This window comes from Peromyscus californicus, unplaced genomic scaffold (genome assembly GCF_007827085.1).
Source record: "Peromyscus californicus insignis strain IS unplaced genomic scaffold, ASM782708v3 Scaffold_12__1_contigs__length_115047231, whole genome shotgun sequence".
In the NCBI taxonomy this organism is placed as follows: domain Eukaryota; kingdom Metazoa; phylum Chordata; class Mammalia; order Rodentia; family Cricetidae; genus Peromyscus; species Peromyscus californicus.
The window spans coordinates 50,821,263-50,846,268 of NW_026294413.1; the positions used below are offsets into that span (position 1 = coordinate 50,821,263).

At 42.8% G+C, this 25,006-nt stretch overlaps 2 protein-coding genes across 15 annotated transcripts in view; one reads left to right on the forward strand and one right to left on the reverse strand.

Moving 5' to 3' along the window:
• Positions 1–5,859, forward strand: part of Rb1 (RB transcriptional corepressor 1) — a 137,336-nt gene extending 131,477 nt beyond the window's left edge. For 2 of the 3 annotated variants that reach the window (XM_052732765.1, XM_052732764.1), the window contains exons 25-27: positions 774–916; positions 1,495–1,544; positions 4,000–5,859. In XM_052732765.1, coding sequence (XP_052588725.1) covers positions 774–916; positions 1,495–1,544; positions 4,000–4,073 — 267 coding nt within the window. In that variant the 3' untranslated portion in view covers positions 4,074–5,859. Of the gene's footprint in view, positions 1–773; positions 917–1,494; positions 1,549–3,978 lie in introns of all 3 variants that reach the window. The other variant, XM_052732766.1, reaches the window with a different exon arrangement.
• Positions 1–25,006, reverse strand: part of Rcbtb2 (RCC1 and BTB domain containing protein 2) — a 60,865-nt gene that overhangs the window by 6,777 nt on the left and 29,082 nt on the right. For 9 of the 12 annotated variants that reach the window (XM_052732770.1, XM_052732777.1, XM_052732774.1 and 6 more), the window contains 5 exons: positions 18,858–19,048; positions 18,277–18,403; positions 16,092–16,231; positions 14,434–14,564; positions 8,732–10,446 (listed from right to left, as the gene is read on the reverse strand). In XM_052732770.1, the coding sequence (XP_052588730.1) occupies positions 10,306–10,446; positions 14,434–14,564; positions 16,092–16,231; positions 18,277–18,403; positions 18,858–19,048 (730 nt within the window). In that variant the 3' untranslated portion in view covers positions 8,732–10,305. The other 3 variants (XM_052732775.1, XM_052732779.1, XM_052732776.1) reach the window with 3 other exon arrangements.

Here is a 25,006-nt window from a genome sequence, read left to right on the forward strand (position 1 = left end):
CGTTTAACCTCTATATGAAAATCTGACTTCATTTGTTGACTCAAGTAACATGTAATCTGCATGTCTGAGACAGTCTTGAAAAGGAAGCTAAGAGATGGACTGTTTTCACATACTTATCTACGGAGTAAGATGGGGTAGTGTGCTGCCACACTTCTTACCAAGCTCACGTTATCATGTTACTTAGACTAAAATTGTGAAGTCTTTGACTATTGAAGTTAAAAACCTTTATGAATTATCAACATTTCAACAAATGCCATTATCAGTGCTGATTTGTAATACATCAACATATGATGTGTCAACACACCCAAGAAATGACAGTGCTTTGTGGCCTTCCTTCTGATTATGTAATACTCTAAATAAATTATTTATATAAAAATATAAATAAATTATATATATATATATATATATATATATAAAATTAAAATTTCCAGAAATCTAACCTAGCTCTGCTGCTTCTGTGAAAAGGCCCTGGTTTCCCATGTGGGTGAGTCCCAGCAAGGCCACAGGCTGAGCCAGTGTGTGATAGCACAAGATGACAAAGAATCAGAGCTGCTTGAAGAAGATGGGAGGACTCGGGAGGAATGGGTGTTTAGTGAAGGCAGAATTGGCATAGCTGTTAATTCTTTTAAAATCTCTCCTTTAGTAAGACAGAGAATTAAAATTAAGAGATTACTTCTGCCTGACTTTTGACATACCTCAAAATAAAATTTGCAGCTGCTAACTTCAAAATGTTGTTATTTAATGATTTTAAATAAGAACTCTGTAAATTGTAGACATCTGAGAAGTTCCAGAAAATAAACCAGATGGTGTGTAATAGTGACCGAGTGCTTAAAAGAAGTGCTGAAGGCGGCAACCCTCCGAAACCACTGAAAAAGCTCCGCTTTGACATCGAGGGAGCCGATGAGGCAGACGGGAGGTAGGAACCATGGAGATGCTTGAGTCTCAGCACTGTCCTGAGTCCCTCGGTCCTTGTCCAGTCAGTTTTCTGTGTTGTGAGAACAGCTAAACAAGAGTAGATGTGGGCCAGGGTGAAGCCCACCTTTAATCCTGGCACTTGGAAGGCAGAGACAGGCAGATCTCTGCGAGTTCAAGGGCAGCTACAGCTACACAATGAGCCCTTGTCTCAAAAAACAAGGTAAAAAACATACCGAGTGGGAGTGGTGAAATGGGAAGCACCATGGAAATCCGATGCCGTCTGTGGAAATTAGTGACGACTCAGTTATTAGAAGTCTGCATGTGCTCTTACATGGCTGTTGATACAAATGTTAGTTTTAACACGAAATTTAAAAATTCTTCCTCTTGAAAAATACTAAATATTGTGCTTTATAAGAACCATTAAAAATTTATAGGATCATAAATTTGGGACATATTTATTTTAGATCACTTGGAAGCTTTTGAAATTAAACCAAAATAATATCATAAAATGTCATTGAAAGCTAATTTACTAGGAAGTTGTATGTATGCTTTTGAAATGCTTTTTTTTCCCATCTGCAGTAAACATCTCCCAGCAGAGTCCAAATTTCAACAGAAACTGGCAGAAATGAGTAAGTATTCACTCCCCGAGTTTGCATACAGGGAAGAAGCCGCTGCTTTCATTGAAGAAAACCTTTTCACTCTATGAAGGAATCCACACATTAGCCCTTCAATGGAAGAGTTATTTATGCTTTTAAAATACAGTTCAAACAGGAGTATATATTTACCTCTCACATTGGTGGACTAAGTGTGTGCTACCAAGTGAAGATCGTCAGCACACTTCCCAAGAGCCTTTGAATAGTCTTACACTGATGTTGAACTGTCGTTTCAAAATGATTTTTTGAGATTTCATACATGTATACAATGTATTTTAATCATATCTACCTCTTCCAGGCCACTCCACTCAGACTATACTCCCAACTTCATCTCCCCTTCCTTTATAATATCTACGGAGTCAGTCCAGTCTGTGCTGGTGGTGTGCACACATTAGGGCCGTCCATGGAGCATGGGCAAACTACCCTGGGTTTGTTGAACTCCCTTAATCTGCAAGAATTGAGACCATTTCAAACAAAGTTTTTCATTAATGGAAATCAGAATTTTGAAAAATTAAGATCAGGTCATTTTCCAAATGTATGTGTGACAGGAATTTAGAATGGTAAGGTCATGGGTTGTCACCGAGTGGCAGAGTGTTTACTGCCTAGTGTGCACAGGTCTTGAGTCCTCAGCATTGCAGTAGACAGGCATATGTATACACACAATAAAGTGAGTTAATCATTTTTGGAATATTAAGACAAATGAAATTTTACCCTAAGCTATTATGAGACTATACAAAATGAAGTAGATGGAAGGCAGTATTTGCTGACTGTTTCTGGTTGGCTTAGGCTGCTGGGGGGTAGTGCCAGTGAGTATGATGGGGACTTACAGCCAGGCTTTGGAGATGCCAGCAGCAAAAGAAAGCACACAGCAGAACTGTACTTCTGGCTGATTTTAAAAGCCTTTTTCCTTAAGTGTGTTGTCTGAACCAAGGTTAAATATACCAAGTGTAGGGAATATTAGTTATATCAATTAATGCATTTCTATTTTATCTTTTAAATTAGTTAGCACCCCCCCCCCCCACCACCACCACCACTACAAGGTACATGTAAAGGATAGGGCACTTATAACCAAATACAAGCCTTGGAATGCTTACAAGTATTTTTGGAGCCCACAAACACACGTTACAAGGGGCAGAAAGCTGTTAGATGATGTCTTTTTTTTTTTTAGAGAAGAAGTCTGGTCTGTAGCTATAGTCAGTACACTTCCTGGTAACACACAAAGATACGATTTCCAGTCTCCTCTGGCAGGCTGAAGTTCAGGGTGCTTTTGCAACTGGAAAATTAGGGACAAACTAAGCAAGCGCTCTGCCAGATTCATCCTCAACTCTGTGCTGAACCAGGTGTGGTACTCACTAATCCCAGCACTTTGGGAGGTAGAGATGGGAAAATCAAAAGTTCAAGGTCATTTTGGGACAATGTGAATAATTGTAGTTTGTTTTTATGCTGGGGATTTAATGGAGAATCTTGCCCAGAGGACTAATTGTAGGTTTTAAATGAAGAATGTCTGCCTGTAAAGTCAAGAATTTGTTTGCTTTTTTAGTTAATTTAATTATTTTTTAATGTATGTATGTATGTATGTGGATTTATACATTTAGCTGTAAGCTACCAGGCATGGGTGCTGGGAATGGTGTATACAAGTGCAGCATGTGCTTTTAATCACTGAGCCATCTTTCCAGCCCTAAGAGCATAATGATTTTCATGTGTAAAGTCAAAAGTAGTTTTTTTGTTTCGTTTTTAGTAATTTCTGGTTTTAATCATATTATAATTAACAATAATTCATTTTTAAAATGTCCATGCCCAGTTTAAACTGTCTCAAAAAAGAAAAAAAAAAAAGGTTTTGGGGCTAGGGGAATGGCTACCATTATGGAAATATAGCATTCAGTCTGCAGGGCAGGAATTGTGGCCCTAGTAAGTGGCCAAACTTGACTTCAGTGTCCTTAGACTGACTAGTGGTTTGCAATGGAGAACATGTAAGAATGTACATGGTGTATTGGGGGTGGGTCACAAAGAAAATGGTACTTTTTAAATTTTTTATTTGAAGTACACATAATATATATATTAATTTTTGAGAATATTGTATGTTTTGATTTCACCCTTCTCCAACTCTTCCCAGATTTATTTTATAATTTATACATACGCACATACAAAGCAGACATACAGACAGACAGACAGACACATTCTAGTGGTATAGCTTGAGGAAAAAAATTTAACAGGGGAAATCTGGCTTTTAAAAAGTTAGGTAGACATGTTAATCCCAGCACTAGACAGGAGAAGCATGAGTCCAAGACCCCCTGTTGAAACCTTTATAAAAACACCCTTACTGCAGGGGTCAGAGCTCCAGCTACTTGACATGAGCATGGCAGACACAGTAGCCCCTGGTCCACTTACCCAGCATCCTCAACACTACCAGTATTCTTTGTTGCTTTTTCAGCTTCTACTCGAACACGAATGCAAAAACAGAAAATGAATGAGATCATGGATATCTCAAACAAGGAAGAAAAGTGAGGATCTCAGGACCCTGAACACTGTGGACCCTGGGGGACACCTGACTCATGTCTCATGGATGTGACTGTAGTTCCCAGGTTCTGCTAATGGCCATGTTTACTCATGTTATAGATATAAAATGTGCAGGTACAAGCTGAATATTTGTGTGGATGATTCCTAAGCCACTTCAATGTTGTAATCAATGGTATAGAATTGATAGTACACAGGATTGAGAATCTTGTGCAGATCATGCCATTTAAAACATGAAAGCAGACTGTTTGCATTTCCAACGTGAGCCTGCTGCCCTCAGAAGTGAGGCTGCCTCTGGAGAGGGGTCCTACAACCCCTTATGCCTGGCTGACTACTTTGCCTTTCCTCGTGGCACATGTGTGATGTTTGCTCTTGGTTTTATTAATTTATATGTATTTTTAATTTAACGTGAATACCCTTAGAAAATGTGTCCTGTCTTCCAGATGCAAGTTGACTGACTGTCCACATTCAACCAAATTATCTTGAATCTTCTACTGACACAAATTGTTACAAACCGCAGAAAAGTACTAATTTCTACACATTGGGCTTGTTTTAATATTAGAATCTAATGTGCTGTGTGTTTGTTTTACATATTTTACCTTTGAAATACAAGCAGAAAAACAAAGGATAAACATATGATACTGTCTTACTACTGACACAGATTTCATACCTCAGAACCTGTAATAATTGATTCTTTATTCATCCAACTCATGCTTTAACTGAAGATTATTGATAATACTCCAGGTTTTTTTTCCTTTTAATCATTCAGATTACTGAATTTGTAAGTACCCATGTAGTACTTGAAAGTCCAGTCTGGCCGCAACTGTGCTGCAGAGGACCCTAGTACAGTACAACCCAAGTGCACTTTCTAATGTTTTTGGGTCCTGAAGAATCAAGATACAAATTAATTTTGTTCCACAAGCAGACTGTTAACTATAGGAGCCTTCATTTTTTTTCCTCCATAGAAGTGTCTAATTGCACCTCAACAATTATTCTACTCTTCTAAATTTGGGACAGTTTGTGTTTTCTCTGGAATGGTACATGTCTTCCAGGTATCTTTTGAACTGGCAATTATCTTTTTTTTTTTAAAGTCAATCTGGTCTAATAACACTGGCTCATTCAAAGCCACACTATTTCTAGTCCAACATTACTGCTAGTAATCAAAGGTGTTTATAAATAAGTTAATGTTCTGATTCTGTGCAAAAGCTTCATATTAAAATAGCTGCATTGAAAAGAGGCACTCCCTTTACCCCTCCACCTAAAGGTGTATTTAAATTATCTTGTGGGATTAACTTATTTAGAGATGGTATAATTTAAAATAGGTGATATTTAAGGTAGCATCAGCTAGCATTTAAGAAAATCATTTTTCTAAACTTCATACTTTTTGAAAAGAAATCTGGTCTTGTTAGAAAACAAACTTCTATTTTCTCAGTTTAGTTTCGATTTTACTAGTTTGCTAGTTATCTTGATAACAAAAGCAATAGACAGCTTTTTCCATTTCTTCATTAAGTTTTGCATGAACATCTTACAGATTAGTTAGGTTTTAGGTCAAGGGCTTACCATACTTCTAGGTCTTTTGCTAGTAAATTCAAGTTAGAATTAGTGACAGAATTATAGGAATTTTCAAAGATCCTGTATTGAGATTTCTTAAGGCTGCAGACACTGCACTATTGGTTTTGTTTTTGTACTGGTTAAAACTATACATTCAAAATTGCTATGTTCCTATTTTCTATAATAGTTTGTCTATTTTAAAATAAACTAGTTGTTAAGAGCCTTATTGGTGTGATATGGTCTCTGTGCTGTTTTCTGTGTATGAGCTTTCTCCTAACATTCATTCTGATGATCCTCAGAATTACAGAGATGTGCTTTTAGGCCCATAGACATATATAACATATATATAATAGACATTACATTATTTCTTTATACATACATATATATTAATTCTGTTCCCTTTTGCCTCAATCTTTGTGAAATGAATTTGTTTAATAAATTGTGTGTTTTAGGAGACCCTGTTACTCGCACAGTAGGCACAAAGAAAGATCCAGATGAGACAGTAGGTGGCCGTTTAACTGCCAGCTGGTGGCTGCAGGCCCTTCTTTGTTGATAAACAGTAAATCCATCCAAACATGGAACTAAATGACAGGAGGCTCTTTCACAATAGCAAGTTCGTGAGGACTGGTGGCCCCAGGAGTAGGACTGAGCTTCAGAAGAGCTGTCTGCGCCGCCTCCACTAGACAGGGGTGCAAAACAGAACAGAACCACAGGACCAGAAAAAAGCGGGCTCGGATGGCAAATGCTTGTAAGCACAGCACTCAGCAGCTGAGTCAGGAAGGGATGTGTGGGAGGCCAGCTTGGGTTACATAGAAGACATAAAATAAAAATTTTAAAAAAGAGGCAGAGAGGAGATAGAAAGATGAGGGGAAAATGTGTTGCAAAAGATACACCTGATAAAGGACTGTTATCCAAAATATACAAAGAACTCTCAAGCTCAACAAAAAATAAATAATTTTTTTTGACCTATCCAGATAGATCACCAGAGCAGCAGCAGATGGCAGATAGGCACATGCAGTGAGGCTCCACATCATGCATCATCCAGGAGATGCGGAGGACAGTGGCAGCACTGCACTGTTAGAACGGTCAGCATTTGGACCACCACCAAACTACCAACACTACCAAAGGTCGGTGACGACAACTCCTCCACTTCGAGTGGGAATACCTACCACTTGGCAGTTGCTTACAAGACTAAACGTAACTTTACCATAATATTACACAATCACACGCCTTGTGATTTATTTGCTAAAAGGAACTGAGAACATGTCTACACAGAATGTGGACACAGTTGTTGGGCCACTTGTTGACAATTACCACATCCTAAAAGCAATCAAGTTATCTTTCAGTAAGTGAATGGATAAACTGGTCCATCCAGAGACTGGAGTGCTATTCAGCACTAAAAAGCTGCTAAGCCATGGAAAGACAGTGGAGGAACCTGAAGTGTCTAAGACTAAATAAAAGAAGCCAGTGTGAAAAAACTGCATGCTCAGATTTCAGTGATGTTTTGGAAAAGGTAAATTTATGAAGACAGAAGAGTGTGGGGATGCAGATGGCTCAGTCGTTGCTCTTGCAGAGGACCCGGATTCAGTTCCCTGTACCCACATGGTTCACAACCATCCACAACTCTACTTCCAGGGAATCTAGCCCTTCCTTCTGTCTTTGACATATGTGGTGCACCTACATACATGCAGAGAAAATATTACTGCATGTTAAGTCAGTTTTTACAAGTCCAGTGGTTGCCAGGGATTGGGGGAGGAGAAAGGGAATGGATAGGTAAATCACAGCCATTTATGTGTACTGTATCTACGGAAATGAGCTGGGATGTTTTCCAGACCCACAGAATGTTCAACAGCAGGAGGGAGACTCACAAAGGGATATGGTTGTGTAGGCTTTCATCAGCTGTAACAGATGTACCACACTGGGGGAGATGCTGTAAGTGGCAAGTTAACACGTCGGTGAGGCGGGGGACAAAGGAAAGCTTTATACCTTCTCAGTTGTTACTTAAAATTGTAAAACTGTGCAAAAAAAGTACGTCTTCAAAACAAGTGACTATCCTGTTTGGTTTTATATCAACTTGACACAAGCTTGAGTTACTTAGGAAGAGGGACTTGAAGTTGGGGAAATGCCTAAGATATTTTTTTTAATGATTGGTCTGGGAGTGCCCAAGCCATTGTGTGACATGCCACCATGGGCAAGTAGTCTTGGGTTATATAAGCAAGCAGGCTGAGTAAGCCATGGAAAGAAAGCCAGTAAGAAGCACCCCTTCCCATGGCCTCTACTTCAGAACCTGCTCTGAGAATTGCAAGCTGAAATAAAGCCTTTCCTTCCCGAGTTTCCTTTGGTATCACAGCAACAGTAACCATGACGGCTATTCTTCGTTGTCAGCTTGACTGTATCTGAAATGAACTATAATCCAGAAATGGAAGGGCACACCTGTGAGAGACTATCTATCTGCTTAGTTTGAAGTAAGTGAATCCACTTCTAGTCTGAACCTTTGAAGTAGGAAGATGTACAACTTTGATGTGGATCTCGAGGCAGGAGACACAGACCTTGAATTTGGATTTTGAGGCAGGAAGACATTAAAGGAAGACATACCTTTAATATGAGCCATACCTTCTGCTGGAAGTCTATATAAGGACAAAGAAGGAGGAAGCTTTGCTCTTTGCCTGCTTGCCTGCTTGCCTTGCTAGCAAATCCATTCCTTCACTGGCATTGGAGTCTACTTTGGGATTCCAGCATATATAGAAACCAGCTGAGACACCCAGCCCTGTGCACTGAGTGCTTGGACATTTGTTCACAGCTAGCCATTGTTAGATTAGCTGGACTGCATCCTGTAAATAAAATGCATGTACACGTACACACACACACACACACACACACACACACACACATATTTATTCTGTAAGTTCTGAGACTAGAGAACCCTGACTAATACAGTAACCTTACCAACAGCCACCAACAAGGGCAATAAAATTAATAACTAGATTTTAAAAAATAGGAACCCTTTATGTCTTAGTGTCAACTTTGCTATAAGACATCTAAATATCTGCTTTTTAACAAAACAAGTACAGACCATAAAAGGGACTTTTATAAGCCTGTGAGACATAAGGTTGATACTTTATTTTTTGTTGTTCAATAATTTAAAAAGACAATTTGTTCTATCTTCAAGTAAGTACTTTATTATCAAATAATTATACATGAGAACAAGATTTCTATTTCCAAAAAGGTTTCCTTTACATAATATATTGTGAGACACTTAGAAGAATCCAACACTACATCTTTTCTAGTTTCTCCTTTGCTACAGGGTGGCTTGTTACAGTCTAAAAACCTTTCTTCATCATATTAGTGCTACCCATGAAATGTGTTAGTTTCTTTCTGTATAGTATTTACTAGTGCCAGGTTAAGAAACATGTTTTATAGTGACATAAAAGCTAACTACAAGAAAAACATACAATCTTACAGAGGGAGACCCTCCTTAAAATAAAGAAAAGCAAAGAGCTTTATGCAATTACATAAGGCAGATGATTCCAGAAATAACATTCAGAGTTAATACATCAATAATACCATATAAGAAGTTAATAATTTGTAAAGTAGAAAATTAAAATTAGCCCTTGGGCCTTTGACAATTTAATTGCTAAGGCCTTTTGTGCATTCTAATAATGCTCTAAATTAGCTATTATTTCTCAGAACTATGAACTAAAAGAATATGAATCTCAATTACAGACTTCTACTTTTGTTTATTCCTTCACCCAACCTTCCAGCTGTTCTCAGCACACCCTTAAGATTGACCAGAAATAAACTGAATGCCTTTTATACACAAGACACTGTGTTAGAGGCTTAAAATATGGGAGGGACAGCATTCCTTGTGTAACTGTGTACCAGCCAACTGAATAATGGACCATTTCTCCAGAACAGAATCTAGCAATGCCTCAAAGATATCCTAAGTGACTCAAAGGAAGAAATGGTTAACTATGACATTTTCATTTTTTAAGTGGTACTTCATTTTTCATATGTCTTCATTATACTCTTTCCTTACCTCAACCTCTCCCAGAACCTCCCAACTTTCCTGCCTATCCAACTAAGTGTTCTTTCTCTCTCTTTCTCAAAAAAAAAAAAAAAAAGACAACCAACAAAAATGACAAAAAGTAGCGAAGCAAAACACCAGGCCCACAAAAGCATGGAGCCATGGAATCTATTGGTACTGGCCAGCGACTCCGAGCATGGGGCCTGATACGACGGGGCAAATGCACAGATGAACTCGGAGACCGACAGCATGCACGAGACCTGTGCAAGCTCACCAGACAGAGTCCTGGCTGGAGAAGAGAAGTGGACACAAAGTCCCACCTCTAACCAAGAAGCTATGTACAATGGTACCTGCTGGGAGAGGGAGACTCTCCACCCGAGTGAGACTGGGCTCGTTCTCATTCTTTGAGTGAGTGTGTCATATCCAGGCCAGCACTCCGTGCCTCCTACTGTAAACTGTGGGTTAGGTAGATGGAGAAGACTGACTGCCATCCTTTTGACAGAACACAGGATTTGGCCAGATGTAACTCTCAACACTGTTCATTACAGAGATGTTGTTCATCAATGGCTTTTATTCTTTTTAATGTTTTGTTTGTTTATTTATTTTTGCAGGGGTAAAGTGGGAAGGCATTCCTTTCCATGTTAGGGGTCAGTTCTTAAAGGCTCCAACTCTGCTGGCTTTGCTGATGAAGTTCTTCAGAAGATCGTGGTCCATTTCTGCAAACCCTGAAGTTTGTGTTACTACAGTCAGATGATTTATGCAAAATCTGAAGCAGAACTCTTCTAAATCCTAGGAACAACAACAGTTTAATGAATTTGTATTCCCCAGTGCAAGGCAAGAGAATCAATTCCTCTCAGAAAAAGGATCTGATAGCCAGTAGGAGGGAGTTCTCAGCAGAGCAGTACAGTTACAGCAATAATATAACTACAATTAGTTCATGTTTCTGAAGGGGTAACTAACAGAAAAGTACAGTGTCCCGGGCAAAGCAGCTAGCCTTTTCTTCAGAGAAGTGTCTACGCAAGGCATCCTTCAGCACCCTTCCTTCCTAGCAACAGTGCGTCATCCGTCATTCCCCTTCAGTACTCGTCCAGAAGCACTGTGCCCTGGTGTTTTAATGCTTCTGCTTGTGAAGAGTCTGTAGGAAGGGAAGACACCAAAACAACTGGCACTGCCAGAAAGCCCGGGTCCCTGGCACACTTGTTCTTTCTCTGCATGACAGGAGGTGCGATGGGTGTGCTTCACCATGTCACACCTTCAGTCATCTCCACGGGCAGAATCTGAGTGCCTAGAGTATGTGCTGGGAACATGCGAGGCTCTGGGTTCAGTCTCCAGATCCAAAATCATTTATATATTTACAGATATTTCAGTATAAATATGTGTGTTTTAATATATATAAAATCGGTGCTGAGGAATGAGCTCAAAGCCTCGTGCAGGCTAGGCTTACTAGAGAAGTGTTCTACACCCAAGTACGATCTGACCTAGCACAAGGGATACCCGTTCATGCTCCAATTTTAAATTCTGTCTCTGTTGTTGAAGGTGTTTTATAAAATACAGAGCCCCCAACAGTTACCAAGAAATTGCATATGTACATTGCCTGTTATAGTCTTTTCTCTAAATCTAACCTCTAGCAAATGCAGACAGAGGTTATGAGCAACAGAAAACACTGACAGCCATGCCAGCATGCACACAAACCCACAGGACATTTCCCTTGTGAGAAAGCCAACCAGCTACACAAGGAAAACGCAATCACTGTCCTACCGGAGACTGGAGGCTGCTGCAGTTCCACAGGAACTCTCGAGGACAAAATGGAATAGTCATGTACTCACATGACAGCCAGACTGTGCTGTCTGGAGGGACACCAAATACCTCAAGAGCCACTCGGTAGCAGGCAGCAGAGGAGAGCAGACAAGGCAGTGGCACCTCTTAGGCTAAACCCTACAGAATGATGGAGGGATGCCTGCCCACACCAGTACTGATGCTGTGGAAGGGCAGCGGAGCACTTCAGTGTCCAAGAGATCCACACAGTTCTAGGAGAGTTGCTAATTACTGGGAAAGCAAAATGACCTTCAGAAACTACCACTTAGATCCATCTTCTTTTACTTTTTAGACTGGGAATTTCCCATAATTATTGTGAGAATGGGATTCAGAAAGAGTTCCTGAGATTCAATAAATTGATACTCAACAGTCTGACTTAGCAGGGAATTCTGTCTCTGTGTAAGACAAGTCCTTTATTGTTTTCAAACACTTTCTCTACTTGAACGCTACTGTTTTACACAAGCTCATTTAACAAGGGCTTAGTTCTGTCAGGGAAATGCAGGCACCATGGTTCCCTGTTCAATCTTCTCCCACATGACTCATTTTTGTCCAAGTACTTCCTCTTTCTCGCTCTAAATGAACGTGACTTCCTGCTTTACTCAGAAGAGGCTCCGGAAAGCCCTTCCCTCACCTCTCCATGCCTCTTACTACATACCTATGGACACTCCTCCTTTTGAGTACCCTAGTGAATGGTCCATGATGGATATAGGCCTGCCTCCTCACTCTATCACCTAGTCAAGGACCTGCTCTAGCAACTGTCCCCAGCAGCTTGTTTTTCAATGTGTTGTTCCCCTTTTTACACAAACATGCTTTGATTTGTCTCAACTGGCCCTCCAATCTGCGTCCCATTAAATCTGTCAGTAAAATGACCAGGAAAAGCTGTTTCTCAGTCCCCTAATCCCCAGTTCCGAAGCTTCCATTCTCCAGTCAGGCCTTGCTGTGGGGCTGTGCTGCAACCCTATTTTCACACTGGCAGATGCCAGCAAGTGCCTTGACTCAGCAAGGCTTTAGTGTATTTAAGGATTTCTTATTTCCTATAAAACTCAAGTCTTTCCTAGCTTTCAGGGTATCACCTCCTGAACCATGTGGACTGACGTGTATGTTTCTAAATATGTGAAATTTCACATTTTACTCAGCATTAAAATTAAAAACAAGTACTCATGGGGATGGCTTTACTCTGGTACCTCGCCTTTCTCCGATAATGCTGTTCCTAACCATTCTACCCAACTCGGTGCTCCTTGCCATCCTCCACCTCACAGAGAGTTCATCTTAGTTACTCAGCCAAAAACTTTGACATGATTCTTACTGTCCTTCCTGGTCCCCAACCCACATCAACAAATCATAATGCCTCTGCCTTATAAGCAGAGTTACAATCCAAACACTTTTCACCATTCCTATAGCCAATGACTTGGGTGAGTCCACACTTTACCACTTGCTGGTGGACATGGCCTCCTCATTGGACACTCCCTACCGTCCCTATTCCATGTGGATACAGTTGGGTATGTTTTGTTCTTATTAAACATTGAATGAAAAATGAAACATCAGATATTTAGAAATATATACAAGTCATGCCTAGTGCTCAGGCCTATTCTTCAAGGCATGTAGAAGCCTGAGGGCAAGAAGATGGCAAGTTCGAGGCCTGTTTGGGGTACAAAGTGCTCAAGGTTAAACCTGGATTACTAGTGAGATCCTACCTCACAATAAACAGAGAAGGCCTGGGGATACAGCTCAGAGGTCAGCTCTTGCCTGGCAAGTACAAAGCCCTAAGATTCAATGGCCAGAACCACCCAAAAATAAAAGTTTTTAATAGAAAGGAAAGGAAAGAGGATCAAGCTCTGACCGGGGTGGAGGGTGGAGGGGGCAGCCATGCCCTATAACAGAGGACAGTCGTAATGTCTGTTCCATGCATCGTTTCCTCCCTCAGACTTAGAATTTCCTACATAAGCATATTACTGTTTACAAAAGAGGAAAAAGGCATTCTCTTTTACCAGTCTTTTTTTTTTTTTTTAATCAATGGAGAGGATATCCTTACACCAAAAGGAAACTGACTCCAAGACGTTATGGCCTGTTTCCTACAGATTTGGCTCTAGAGTAAGTTTTTTTCCCTTTCTTTATCGTAACAATACACAGCCACTGTAGAAAGTTCGAGAAAAAAAAGCAAAGAGAAGGAAATAAAAACTGCATCTAATCTCCCTATGCAAGTATATGCACGTTCATGATAGAGTTATCTCCCAGCTCCTCCATAATATTTATTATATTTTTTATTTGTTCTTTGGTCCATTTTTCTCCCCAAATTGTCCATGTTTTCTTTTTCTTTTTACTATGAATAACTTGCTTTATTGTATGTTGTAAAAACTATTTTTCCAATGTTTACTTGTGAATTTGTGTGTGTGTGTGTGTGTGTGTGTGTGCGTGCGCGTGCTTGTACATGGAGCATATCACAGCACACATAGGGAGGTCAGAGGGCAACTTGGAGTCAGTTCTCTGCTTCCATCATGTGGGTCCTGGGAACTGAACTCACACTGCTAGGTTTGGCAGCAAGCTCCTTTACCTGTGAGCCATTTCACGCTTCATGTATAAAGTTTTAATCACTGGAAATCAGGTCTACCAGTCTTTTATGTCTTCTTTTGACGTTACTGAGTCACATTTTTTGTTTTTTTTTTTTTTTTTTTTTTTTTTTTTTTCGAGACAGGGTTTCTCTGTGTAGCTTTGCGCCTTTCCTGGATCTCGCTCTCTAGACCAGGCTGGGCTCGAACTCACAAAGATCCGCCTGCCTCTGCCTCCCAAGTGCTGGGATTAAAGGCGTGCGCCACCACCGCCCGGCGAGTCACATTTTTATACCAATATGAAGTCGCATAATTTTTCTCGTACTTTTATTTTGTATGTTCCATTTTCATCTAGAGCTTATTTTACAGTATGGTGATGGCACATAACTTGTCTTCTAGAAGATGCTTTTCTTACCTGAGCGTCGTACTTCACAGCAGCAGAGAGCAGAGCAATAGCGTTCTCCTCACAGATCCCTTGCTTGATGGTTTGCTGACAGAGCTTTTTCAGCCGAGTCTCACTGTAAAATGTGGCCAGATCTAGCAATCCTGATGAAAAGGAGAATTTATTGTGGGTGCACTCTGAGTACCTGCTCTCAACCCCAGCAGCGTTCAAAGGGATGTGAGCACGGCCACCATCAGGCACAGTGAGCTAGCTCTGCGCAGCATGACCACAGCACTGACGCTATGGTCATGCTGCTGACGGTAGCTTCCTAAGAAGGCAGCTGAGCTGAGCTAACAGAGAAACACTACTGAAGAACAGGAGTAACAGAAGAATGGCTTGAATGATGTTTCCTAGAAACGAAACAGCAGGATTGTGTTTCTCTTAATTACCCTCTCCTGCACAGAATCTTCTCCAAGGCCACGCCCATCAGCAGACATGCTGTCACAGAATTAAAAAGGACAGAGCCGGATTGGGGTTGGGGGTGTCCGTGACGCAGGGCGCATGTGCACCATGTAGCAGGCTCAAGCCCTACCTTCAATTCCTGCACCAAAGGATAGAAAGGAATCCCCTTTTCTGGGCACATCTGCCTCCCAACCCATCCTCTCCTCTAGCAAAACTCCTAGAGGGCGGTCTGTATTTGCTGTCGTTTCTCACCGCCCCCTCTGTCCTGAAGCCGCCCCCTGCTGAATCCTCCCACACGTAAATAGCTTCACGGTGCCCAACCGAGAAAGGCTGATAACCTGTGGGAATCGTTCAAATTCTGGCTTGTCAGGCCTGGTAGCAAACACCTCTACCGGCTGGGCTACTGGCTCCTTTATACTATTTTTAACATTTTAAAAACAAATAGCTTTCTCTGAGGGACTTTGTCCTGCTCTGGTAATATGGATTGTTATATGAGGGGCAATGGTATGTCTTTGCTTTTTTTCCTTTAGTCATACACCTTTTTATTAGGTAGTAGTGAATGTTCATTGAAGGGCTTATTAATTAGGATAAATGTCAGACTTTGCCAGTGGTAAATGAGTTTTGCTGAGGATATATATGGATGGGCTAAATCATCCTGAGTCCTCACATGTGTGCCCACAAGTGCACACATACACATGCACACACACAAATCCATTTTGCCTTTCTGCCCAGATCATGAAGTATTTAACTGAGCCACCTAGAAATGCCCACTTCCACGAGTGCTGTGTAGCAGATGTGGCCTCGAGCTCCTCTGGGGCACTGATGAAGAGACCTTCTAGGGCTCTGCCTTTCCAGACACTGGCATCTGCTGTCCTCCCTCACCTGCATGCTTGTCTGTGATACTCCAGCGGACACTGGGTCTTATGGACCTCTTACTGGATCTGCCTACTCAACCTTCACGTGCAGTAGCAACAAGGGAAGTTTGGGTTCAGGGCCTGAGAGTGTAGCTCAGCGGTGGAGTATGAGCAAAGCCAAGTGTTCCATCCGGTGGAGTATGAGCAAAGCCAAGTGTTCCATCTTAAGCACCAAAGAGAAGAAAGCTTAGGCTCAACATCAACAGAAGAGCTCCTGCAAGTGGTCATGGTGTCTTTCTCCTGGTTTGGAAAGAAGCCTGCCTTCCTAATGACTCAACATTTTGCCAATTTCTTGGTAAAGTCTGTGGTGATTACCTACTGCCTCCTCAGGAGATAGGCTGATATTATCCGTGTAGAGGTATTCCAGGAAAGCTCGGAACACAGGATATGAAAACTCACTCATTTCTACAATATCATCTTCACTGTCTTCTAATGAAGAACGAAAATGCTCACACCTGAGAGAAGAAAGAAAGATCATATCCCAGGTTCTGGGCTGGAGTCAAAGGGCTGCTTGAGGACTTTCTATTGAAGTCGTATACCTTCCTATTTGCTACTTAGATACTGGGTGTCCCCTGAGGGCCCATCTGTCCAAGCCTGGTCCCAGGGTGGCAATCTGAGGAGGTAATAGAACCTTTAAGAGGTAGGGCTTAGATAGGGCGACCTACTATGAGGTCTTCAATCCTTGGGGAAATGAACCCAAAGGGGTTTGTGGAACCCAAGCTCCTTTTGATCCCTGGCTTATGGTATTAGCAATGCTGTTCCCCCAAGCACTTCCTACCATGATATGCTGCCTTTCAAGAGGCCCCAACAACAGTGCAAACCAATCACAGAGTGAAACCTCCAATCAAACCTGAGCCAAGGTAAGCTTTCAAGCTGAAGGTACAGCTCAGCAGTACCAACACTAAGTAAGTCAATGCTCTTGTGTCAGTTAATCATCGCAGTGGGCAGCCCAGACAGCTGTCTCTATAACTCAACTGACGGCGACGACACAGCAGGGCCTCTGTGTCCTGCTCAGACTATCCTTACTGACCAGCATTGCTTTGATAAGGGAACAATTTCGTTTCTTTACTCCATTCAGTCTGAATTAGATCCCTGAAAAGATCCTGTGTTGATGGTCTAGCCCCTGGTAACTTACAATGTGACCGTATTTGGAGACAGGCTCTCTACTGAAGACACCAAGTTAAGTCAAGTCACTGTGGTAGCTCCAATGCAATCAGACAAAGGGGGAGATTTAGACACAGGCAGACTCAGAGAACGCCACATGGCTCAGGCCTCAAAAAGACAAAGATTGCCATGATCAGAAGCTCAAGTGGAGGCCTGGGTTTTCCTTCCAGCCTCGGAGAAAAACCAACTGCTACTGTGAAAAAGTAAGCTTCTATGGTCTAGGCCACATGTGTATAAGTGCCCTGTAAGCTAAACCCCCCACTTCCTTGATGAAAGTATATGCTCTATGGTGAGTGTGAACTCACGTGGCACTGTGTGACCTTACAAGATAGGAACCTGAGACTGAAACACCACATTGGGTTTGTGAGTCACTGAAAGAAGATTTAAATACCTTTTACACAGTGACAACAAAATCCCAAATCATTATACTAAGAGGAAAAAGCCAGGCAGAAAAAAAGAAATGCCATATAATTACATATATACGAGCTTCTAAAGAATGCTAAGTATCTACGATGACAGAAAAAATCAGTAGCTGCTCAAGATGGGGCTGTGGGATCTTTGAAGTATGACAGAACTTTTCTGTATCTGAAGGTAAAGCAGTGGCTCCCTAGACTATGTACTGGGACAAAGGTGAGTGGCTATCATCCAGTGCTTAGAAATTAAACATAATAAATATGATTTAAAACATCTTTGGGTTGGCATCACCCAGGCCTCCTTCGTCTGGGAAAGCCTTGCCCGACCATCACTTTTTTTTTGGTTTTGTTTTTTTAACAGCATCTGAAAGTTAAGCCTGAGTTAGAAGGGTTACCATGGCTGTCCTCAGGGATGTATTCCAGTCCAGGCAATAAAGTAAATCAGAGAACTTGGCCCTATCCCAAGGGCTAAACATAGTCACCAAGGACAGAAGCCATAACCGGAGCTTTCTAACGTGAGCTGTCCCTGAACACAGACTCAGTACTCATGGCCCACCCTCCTTTCCATATCTTGTTCCATTGCCCCCACCCACACTGTGTACTTTAAGGGCAAAAATGGCCTTGACAGAGCTGGCTCTTAATTACTCAAGTGCCTGGCACTGTCCCTTGGACACCTGAAACAACCGACATATGAATTAATTTCAATTCTCAAGAGACGAGCTCTTACTAATTATTTTAAACATTGTGTGTGTGTGTGTGTGTGTGTGTGTGTGTGTGTGTGTCCCAGTGTCCCACAGAATACATGTAGAAGTCACAAATGGGGACAGCTCTCTCTGTCCACCATATGGGACCCAAGGATGGGACTCAGGTCATTAGGCTTGATGGGTACCAAGCACCATCCCCCGCAGAGCCACGGTTGTTACCTAATTTTGAGGAGGACTTTGTGAGCATAGATGTATTTTCCGTCAACCAGAAACTTGAGGTCTGCAGTGTCGGGGTTGTCAAACTCCCTCTTCAGTGACTCGGCCACAGTGAGGTGGTCATCGGGTTCTAAGAGAACAGCACAGCACTTGTAGGGTCAGCCACAGACGGCTGGACACGGAGGCAAGGAGACTCTACTCTGGGCATTCAGGAAAGGCTCCTCCCCCAGACAACTGACCAGCTACACAAGGCTTCACCCCTGAATACAGATTCATATCTCCAAAACTTCACTATAAATTTGGCAAAACCAAAAATGTTTCCAACTCTCTCATTAACTGAGTAAAATTTTAGAAAGTTGAATGTTCAGAATGTTTCTAGCTAAAAATAAAAGATGCAATTTCCAGTTAAAGTAAAAAGCAATCAAATCAAATTACCTTTAATTCGTGTTGGTGCTGCTCCCAGGAGTTTTGATTCCCTTTCCCGGGGCCCCCAGAAAGGAAGTTCACAGATCCCGTCCCCAGTGACGGCCCCAGTCCTCTTCCCACTCCTCAGGAAATGCCCCAAATGGACAGGGCACGCTTACCCACAGAGAGGAGGCGCCAGGTGACGGCAGGTGTGGCAAAGCAGGCAAAGACGTCATCGGTGCAGCAGAAGTGGGTGAGGTGGGGAAGGACCACCGACTGGCCGCGGCACTGGCCCCACATGTACACGTGACCGCCCTGGGTCTTGGCGGCAGACGTGTGGGCGGAGTGACAGGCTGCGATCTCTATGATCCTAAAGTCACAAGCGAACACAGGGATACAGTGAACAGGAGGAAAAGGAGCTGCCTCTCCTTCCCCTGGGTGCACCTGACCAGTCTATTGTGAACTAACTACCTGACAGAAGTGAGTGGGCCCAAGGAACAAAAAGAACAAAGCAAGACCTGGACACCTCACTTCCTAAATTTGCAGTCACCAAATACTGGAGTCATACTTCAATGGCATTTCTAACTCATGAGGATCTATTGATTACCAATAGGCCTTAAAAATACCATCCTGCCGGGCGGTGGTGGCGCACGCCTTTAATCCCAGCACTCGGGAGGCAGAGCCAGGCGGATCTCTGTGAGTTCGAGGCCAGCCTGGACTACCAAGTGAGTTCCAGGAAAGGCGCCAATCTACACAGAGAAACCCTGTCTCGAAAAACCAAAAAAAAAAAAAAAAAAAAAAAAAAAAAAAAAAAAAAAAAAACTTTTAAGGGCTGGAGAGATGGCTCAGAGGTTAAGAGCACTGTCTGTTCTTCCAGAGGTCCTGAGTTCAATTCCCAGCAACCACATGGTAGCTCACAACCATCTGTAATGTGATCTGGTGCCCTCTTCTGGCGTGCAGGCATGCATGCAGATAGAACACTGTATACATAAATAAATAAATCTTTAAAAAAAAAAAAAAAAAAAAAATACCATCCTGCTTTGAGTTAAAAACGTAACGTTTCATGCTTAAAAAATTACTAACTAGATAACGAAGACATGGGCCATCTAATCTAGATCAATAAAGGAAAGCTCAGGGTGGGATGGGTTTTAGCACATAAGCACTCACTCAGCAAATGAGCTGCCCGGGGCTTATCCCTGTCACCCAAACCAAACAAACCTTCAGTCACTTTAAAGGGAGAGGGCTGAAAGTCACTCTGGCTTCTGTCTGCACAATAAACTCAATAGCTTCTTGTCTTGATGTCCTACTGAATGACTCTGGACCTTCTGCATGCTGAGAGGATGCACTATACTGAATGATCCTCACCTTCTGCATGCTAAGAGGATGCGCTATACTGAATGACCCTCACCTTCTGCATGCAAAGAGGATGCACTATACTGAATGACCCTCACCTTCTGCATGCTGAGAGGATGCACTATAGTGAATGACCTTCACCTTCTGCATGCTAAGAGGATGCACTATACTGAATGACCCTCACCTTCTGCATGCTGAGAGGATGCACTATACTGAATGACCCTCACCTTCTGCATGCTAAGAGGATGCACTATACTGAATGACCCTCACCTTCTGCATGCTAAGAGGATGCACTATACTGAATGACCCTCACCTTCTGCATGCTGAGAGGATGCACTAAACTGAATGAACCCTGGCTCCAAGAGTCTTGGTTTCATCTAGGGTGAGAACTGAATGGTAAGTGGTCTATGCTGGGCCGTGTTTGGTGTAGCAACCAGCATAGTAAGGGCCTCTCTACTGCTGCTGCCATAAAAGGCCCAAATCAGAACTTCCTGCAGCAACCTTAACTAGCTCTCTTCACTTCTACAATTGGGCAATCACACATCACAAAATAAAGTGTCCTGTGGGCTGAGCCAAAGGAGGCTGTAAACAGAAGGAATGAGAGAAATAAGCAGAAACCAACAGAGACAGTTGGTCAGTTCAGTTGTTTTCCCCACCAAAACCATAGGGAAATGAGTGCCTGGGTGACATCAAGTGACCCTTTCTGCATAAGGATTACAACAGGGAACTTCGGTGTCACGCAATTTCAATGGGCCTGTTTGGGAAATTTGGCTATTGTTATTTTTAATCCTGATTCCTTAGGTTAGATGAATAGCTTACTTTCAGTTCCACGCTTGAAAACGAGCATAAGAGAGTCCATTCGGACCTTTAGCCTCAGACAGGAGTGTGTGCAGGACACAGCCATGGCCTCTGGTCATCTAGTTAACATATCACTTTACATGAAAACGCCTCGTGTAGAGATGGTCTGTCTGAGTTGGCAGGCCCTCCTACCATTGCATGCTTGTGTCTGTATGCAACTGATGCCCATATCCCGTGCTCTGCAGAACAGCCTTGCACAACGGGAAAATGGCCCCCATGATCTGGCTAGAAAGGTACTATACATTTTTCAACAGATATGGAAAGCAGGAGAAGTCAGGAAATGAAATTCATCTACTAGAAGATAAATGTGTCCACTACTCCCATCAATTTACTGGCAGGCTTCCCACCTCACAGAAGACACAAGGGCCTCAATGCCAGCCATTCAGAGCCCCCTGCTTTGAGTACAACACTAGCCCTCAGGCAACAGTAGTTTATATAAGCCAAACCATTTATAGTCTTATAATCAGTTTTATTATCTTTTTAAAGAAAAAAATCAAGGTGGGGAGAGCAAAGTGCACAACTTAGAGTACAGGCTATAGAGCAGCCACTGTCTTAGAGGCACTGTGGTACAGAAGAAATGAAGCAAGGCAACCCCAAAGAGCAAGACATCAAGTGTATCTTCTTCCATGACTATGATCATTTTAACAGCTGCTGCTGCAGGAGCTACAGAGGCCAACCATGGCAGCTTGCCATCCACCTGGCGAGAAGCTGCAGACCAGAGTATGGCAGTCCACCAGCTCTGCTGGGTAAGAACAGACCTGAGAGCTACCAGGACCAGGAGACTTTGAATTTGTTAGAGGAACACAGAGCCTGTGAGGTAGAGAAAAACCTATAGCCAAACAGGAGGCAGAGGCAGGCATAGCAGGGCAGGAGGGAGGCGTTGACAGAGTGTCTAAGTGAACAGACAAGTCAGTCTGGGGGCCAGTGAGCCTCGGGGTTTGCTATGAACCACGGTGTCTATCAGCAAAGGCCCGTGAGCTCCATCATGGTCTGATGTGGCAGGTGAGTGGAGAGAGCTCTGAACAGACGTAAGAGGACAGTATTCTAGGACAGTGTGCTCAAGAGACTGTGAGGGAGAGAAAGGACAGCCTGCGAGGCTAGCTGGGAGGACCCATGCAGGTTCCCACCACAGCCGAGCCCTGTCACCAAGCAGAATCAAGGTAGCCTGGACGACCACAAGCAGGAGTCAGAGGTGGCTCTGGAGTGTGAGCCCTGACCAACCCAACCCCATGGTCCTGAAGGGGGGCTAAAGCAGCACTGCGGTGGGCTCACTCTCACACACACACACACACACACACACACACACACACACACACACAGAGCTAAGCAGTTAACAAAAGGTTTTTGTTTTTAAGCACTTGAACGTCTTAGCTATCAGTAGTAAAATCACAGCTTTTCTCTGAGTATAGAGGAGGAGCCATACCATACCACCTTCCTGTGAGCATCGGTGAGCTGTTCTTACTCTGTTCCTTCTGAGGTCAGGCCTAGGCCGGGTTTCTGTGTGTGTGTGTCCACAAGTGTGCAGTTTGGTTTTGGTTTTGGTTTGTTGTTTTTTAAGAGAGAGAAAGTATATGAAGTTGGGTACTATGGCGGTTTGAATATAATTGGCTCCCATAAGCTCATAGGGAGTGGCACTCTTAGGAAGTGTGGCTTTGTCGGAGTAGGTGTGGCCTTGTTGGAGGAAGTATGTCACTGTAGGGGGTGGGCTTTGAGGTCTCATGTATGCTCAAGCCATGCCCAGTGTCTCAGCTCACTTCCTGTTGCCTGTGAGATAAGATGTAGGACTCTCAGCTCCTTCTCCAGCACCATATCTGCTCGCATGCCACCAGGTCCCACCATGATGATAATGGACTAAACCCTGAACTGTAAGCCAGCCCCAATTAACTGTTTTCCTTTATAAGAGTTGCCGTGGTCATGGCGTCTCTTCACAGCAACAGAAACCCTAAGACAGGTAGGTAGCTAGGTAGTAGAGGAAGAACTAGGAGGAGTTGGGGGAAGGGGAAGAATATAAGAAAACATATCAAATCTCAAAAAAAAAAAAAATGAAAAAAAAAAAAACTCCTGAGGGAATAGAATTTACTTCAGTGTTACGGCCACCTGCAAGTTTTACAGAGGCCTCAAAAATAAACCAACAACCAACAAACATAAAAAAATCCTGATTTTGTACCAAGAAACACATTCTGAACCTCGCCTTTTCTGGGCTGACAGGCAACAGTTAACAGGTGTGAACTGAGCTAACCTCCACTGTCTAGACCCTGGCACACTTCACACTTACTTTGTAGCCAAAGTGAATGGGGAAATTACTACAAGTTCTTAGTGTACGTGTTTTGTATCATCTCAGTGGAATGGCTTACCCCACCACATAGCTTAATGGCTGTGAAATACTGGAAAGGCAGAGTGTGAGAAAGAATATAAATAAAAACAGGGACAGAGAACAAAGAGAGGTTATTTGTGTTGGTGAACAATGGAGAAAAGGCATCCCCATAGAAAAGGCAAACCTAGAAGCTGATTCCCAGTCATGGCTCCGGAAAGCCCAGTGGACGACTGAAGAGCTCCAGAGGCCACAGAATGATCAGAAATTCAAGGGATGGCTAACTTTACATTATAAGTTATAATATGCCTTTTCAGGATAAACTTAAGAACAAGGACATATGTGCTAAACCTTTTAAAAACGTTTCCTTTTGAGCAGAGAATCCATGTAGGTGGATTTTATTTTTCTTTCACCATGAACAGGCACTAACAACCATAGACTCACCCCTGTCCCACCCAAAATTCAATCCCATTCCTAACTAGGCTTTTCTGGAAGAGCCCCACAAGAGTCAGAAGAAAGTCATGACCGATGTGTGAGGCTCAGCCACTGGGTAGGGCCGGGTGCTGCTGGACAAGTCCTAGCAGATTCACCACATGCCAGCAACGGAGGCCTGACTGACATTGTGCAAGCTCAGAAACTGCCACCTGGAGTTCAAGGCTGGGAAACTGAGGAGACCAGGGAGATCCTTTCAGAATAGCCATCCCTGATGTATATGGGCAGCAGCAAGGGCAGAAATGCACAGGAAGAGCCCAGTGTCTGTGCCCATAGCACGGGGCAGGCAGCTTGGAGCCCTGCTTGGCAATGTGCACTCCCATAGCTTCCTCCGCTGCGTCTCAGCTTCCAGCTCTCGCCCCCTCTTAGTGGCCCACAGTCTGCTCCAGAGTGGACCACTGGGAAGATGAAATCTCATTCTGGATCAGAGAAAGCAAGGCAATGCAAGCCAGTCTTAGCTGATGAGATGCTAAGTAAGTGTGGGAGCACCACGAGGGAAGGCCCATGAGTCACTCTGCTGTCCGTGCTCCCCTCTCTGACCTTCAGCACTGGTGTTCAGGCTGCGTACCAGTCTCTACTGACTGCATGGGCAGGCTGAGGCATTTTTATAGTTGCTCGGTTGTGAGAAAATATCCCTTCTGCTTTCCTTGACCTCTGTGGATACTTTACAAGGCCAGCAAATGATAGAGTCACAGGCATCTATGCACCAGTTCCTGCCTCCACTATCTCCTCTGTTCCCCATTTAAAGAGTCAAAGGTCCTATTTTCAAACTTTTAGCTTAAAAAAAGTGGTTTTTCCAGATCTATACAGATTATGTAAAATTAACCATGTTTACAGTATGTAAATAAAAATGACAATTTATAAAGAATTCCAATGGAAAAAAACATCAAAAGAAGCCCAATGTCAGCTAATCTATTAATCCACATATTTATTTAAATCAAATATAAAAACTACTATGAGGAATAAAAATAGGAAGAGCACATTAATCTCCATAGTGACAGCATCGCTGGGTTGAAAGGGAAGTACTGTAATGTCTCTGTGCCGCACACGGAGTCCAGACGACAGGGGCAAGGCAGTGCCGTGACTGACTGAGGAAGCCAGAGGCTTTCAAAATCACTAGGATCACTTGGAAATGATTCAAAACCGAGTCCTCCTTTTCTAGCACTTCACTCCTCTGCACAGCACAAGTCTGCAACGTTAAAACAATGAAACCACCTTGCCCTTCTAAGCGGCAGGTTTTGTGAGGAGCTGAGAGACTGGCGTCATACCCCACTCAAAACCCTGCAATTTCCCCAGCCACAGAAGACAGAGCGC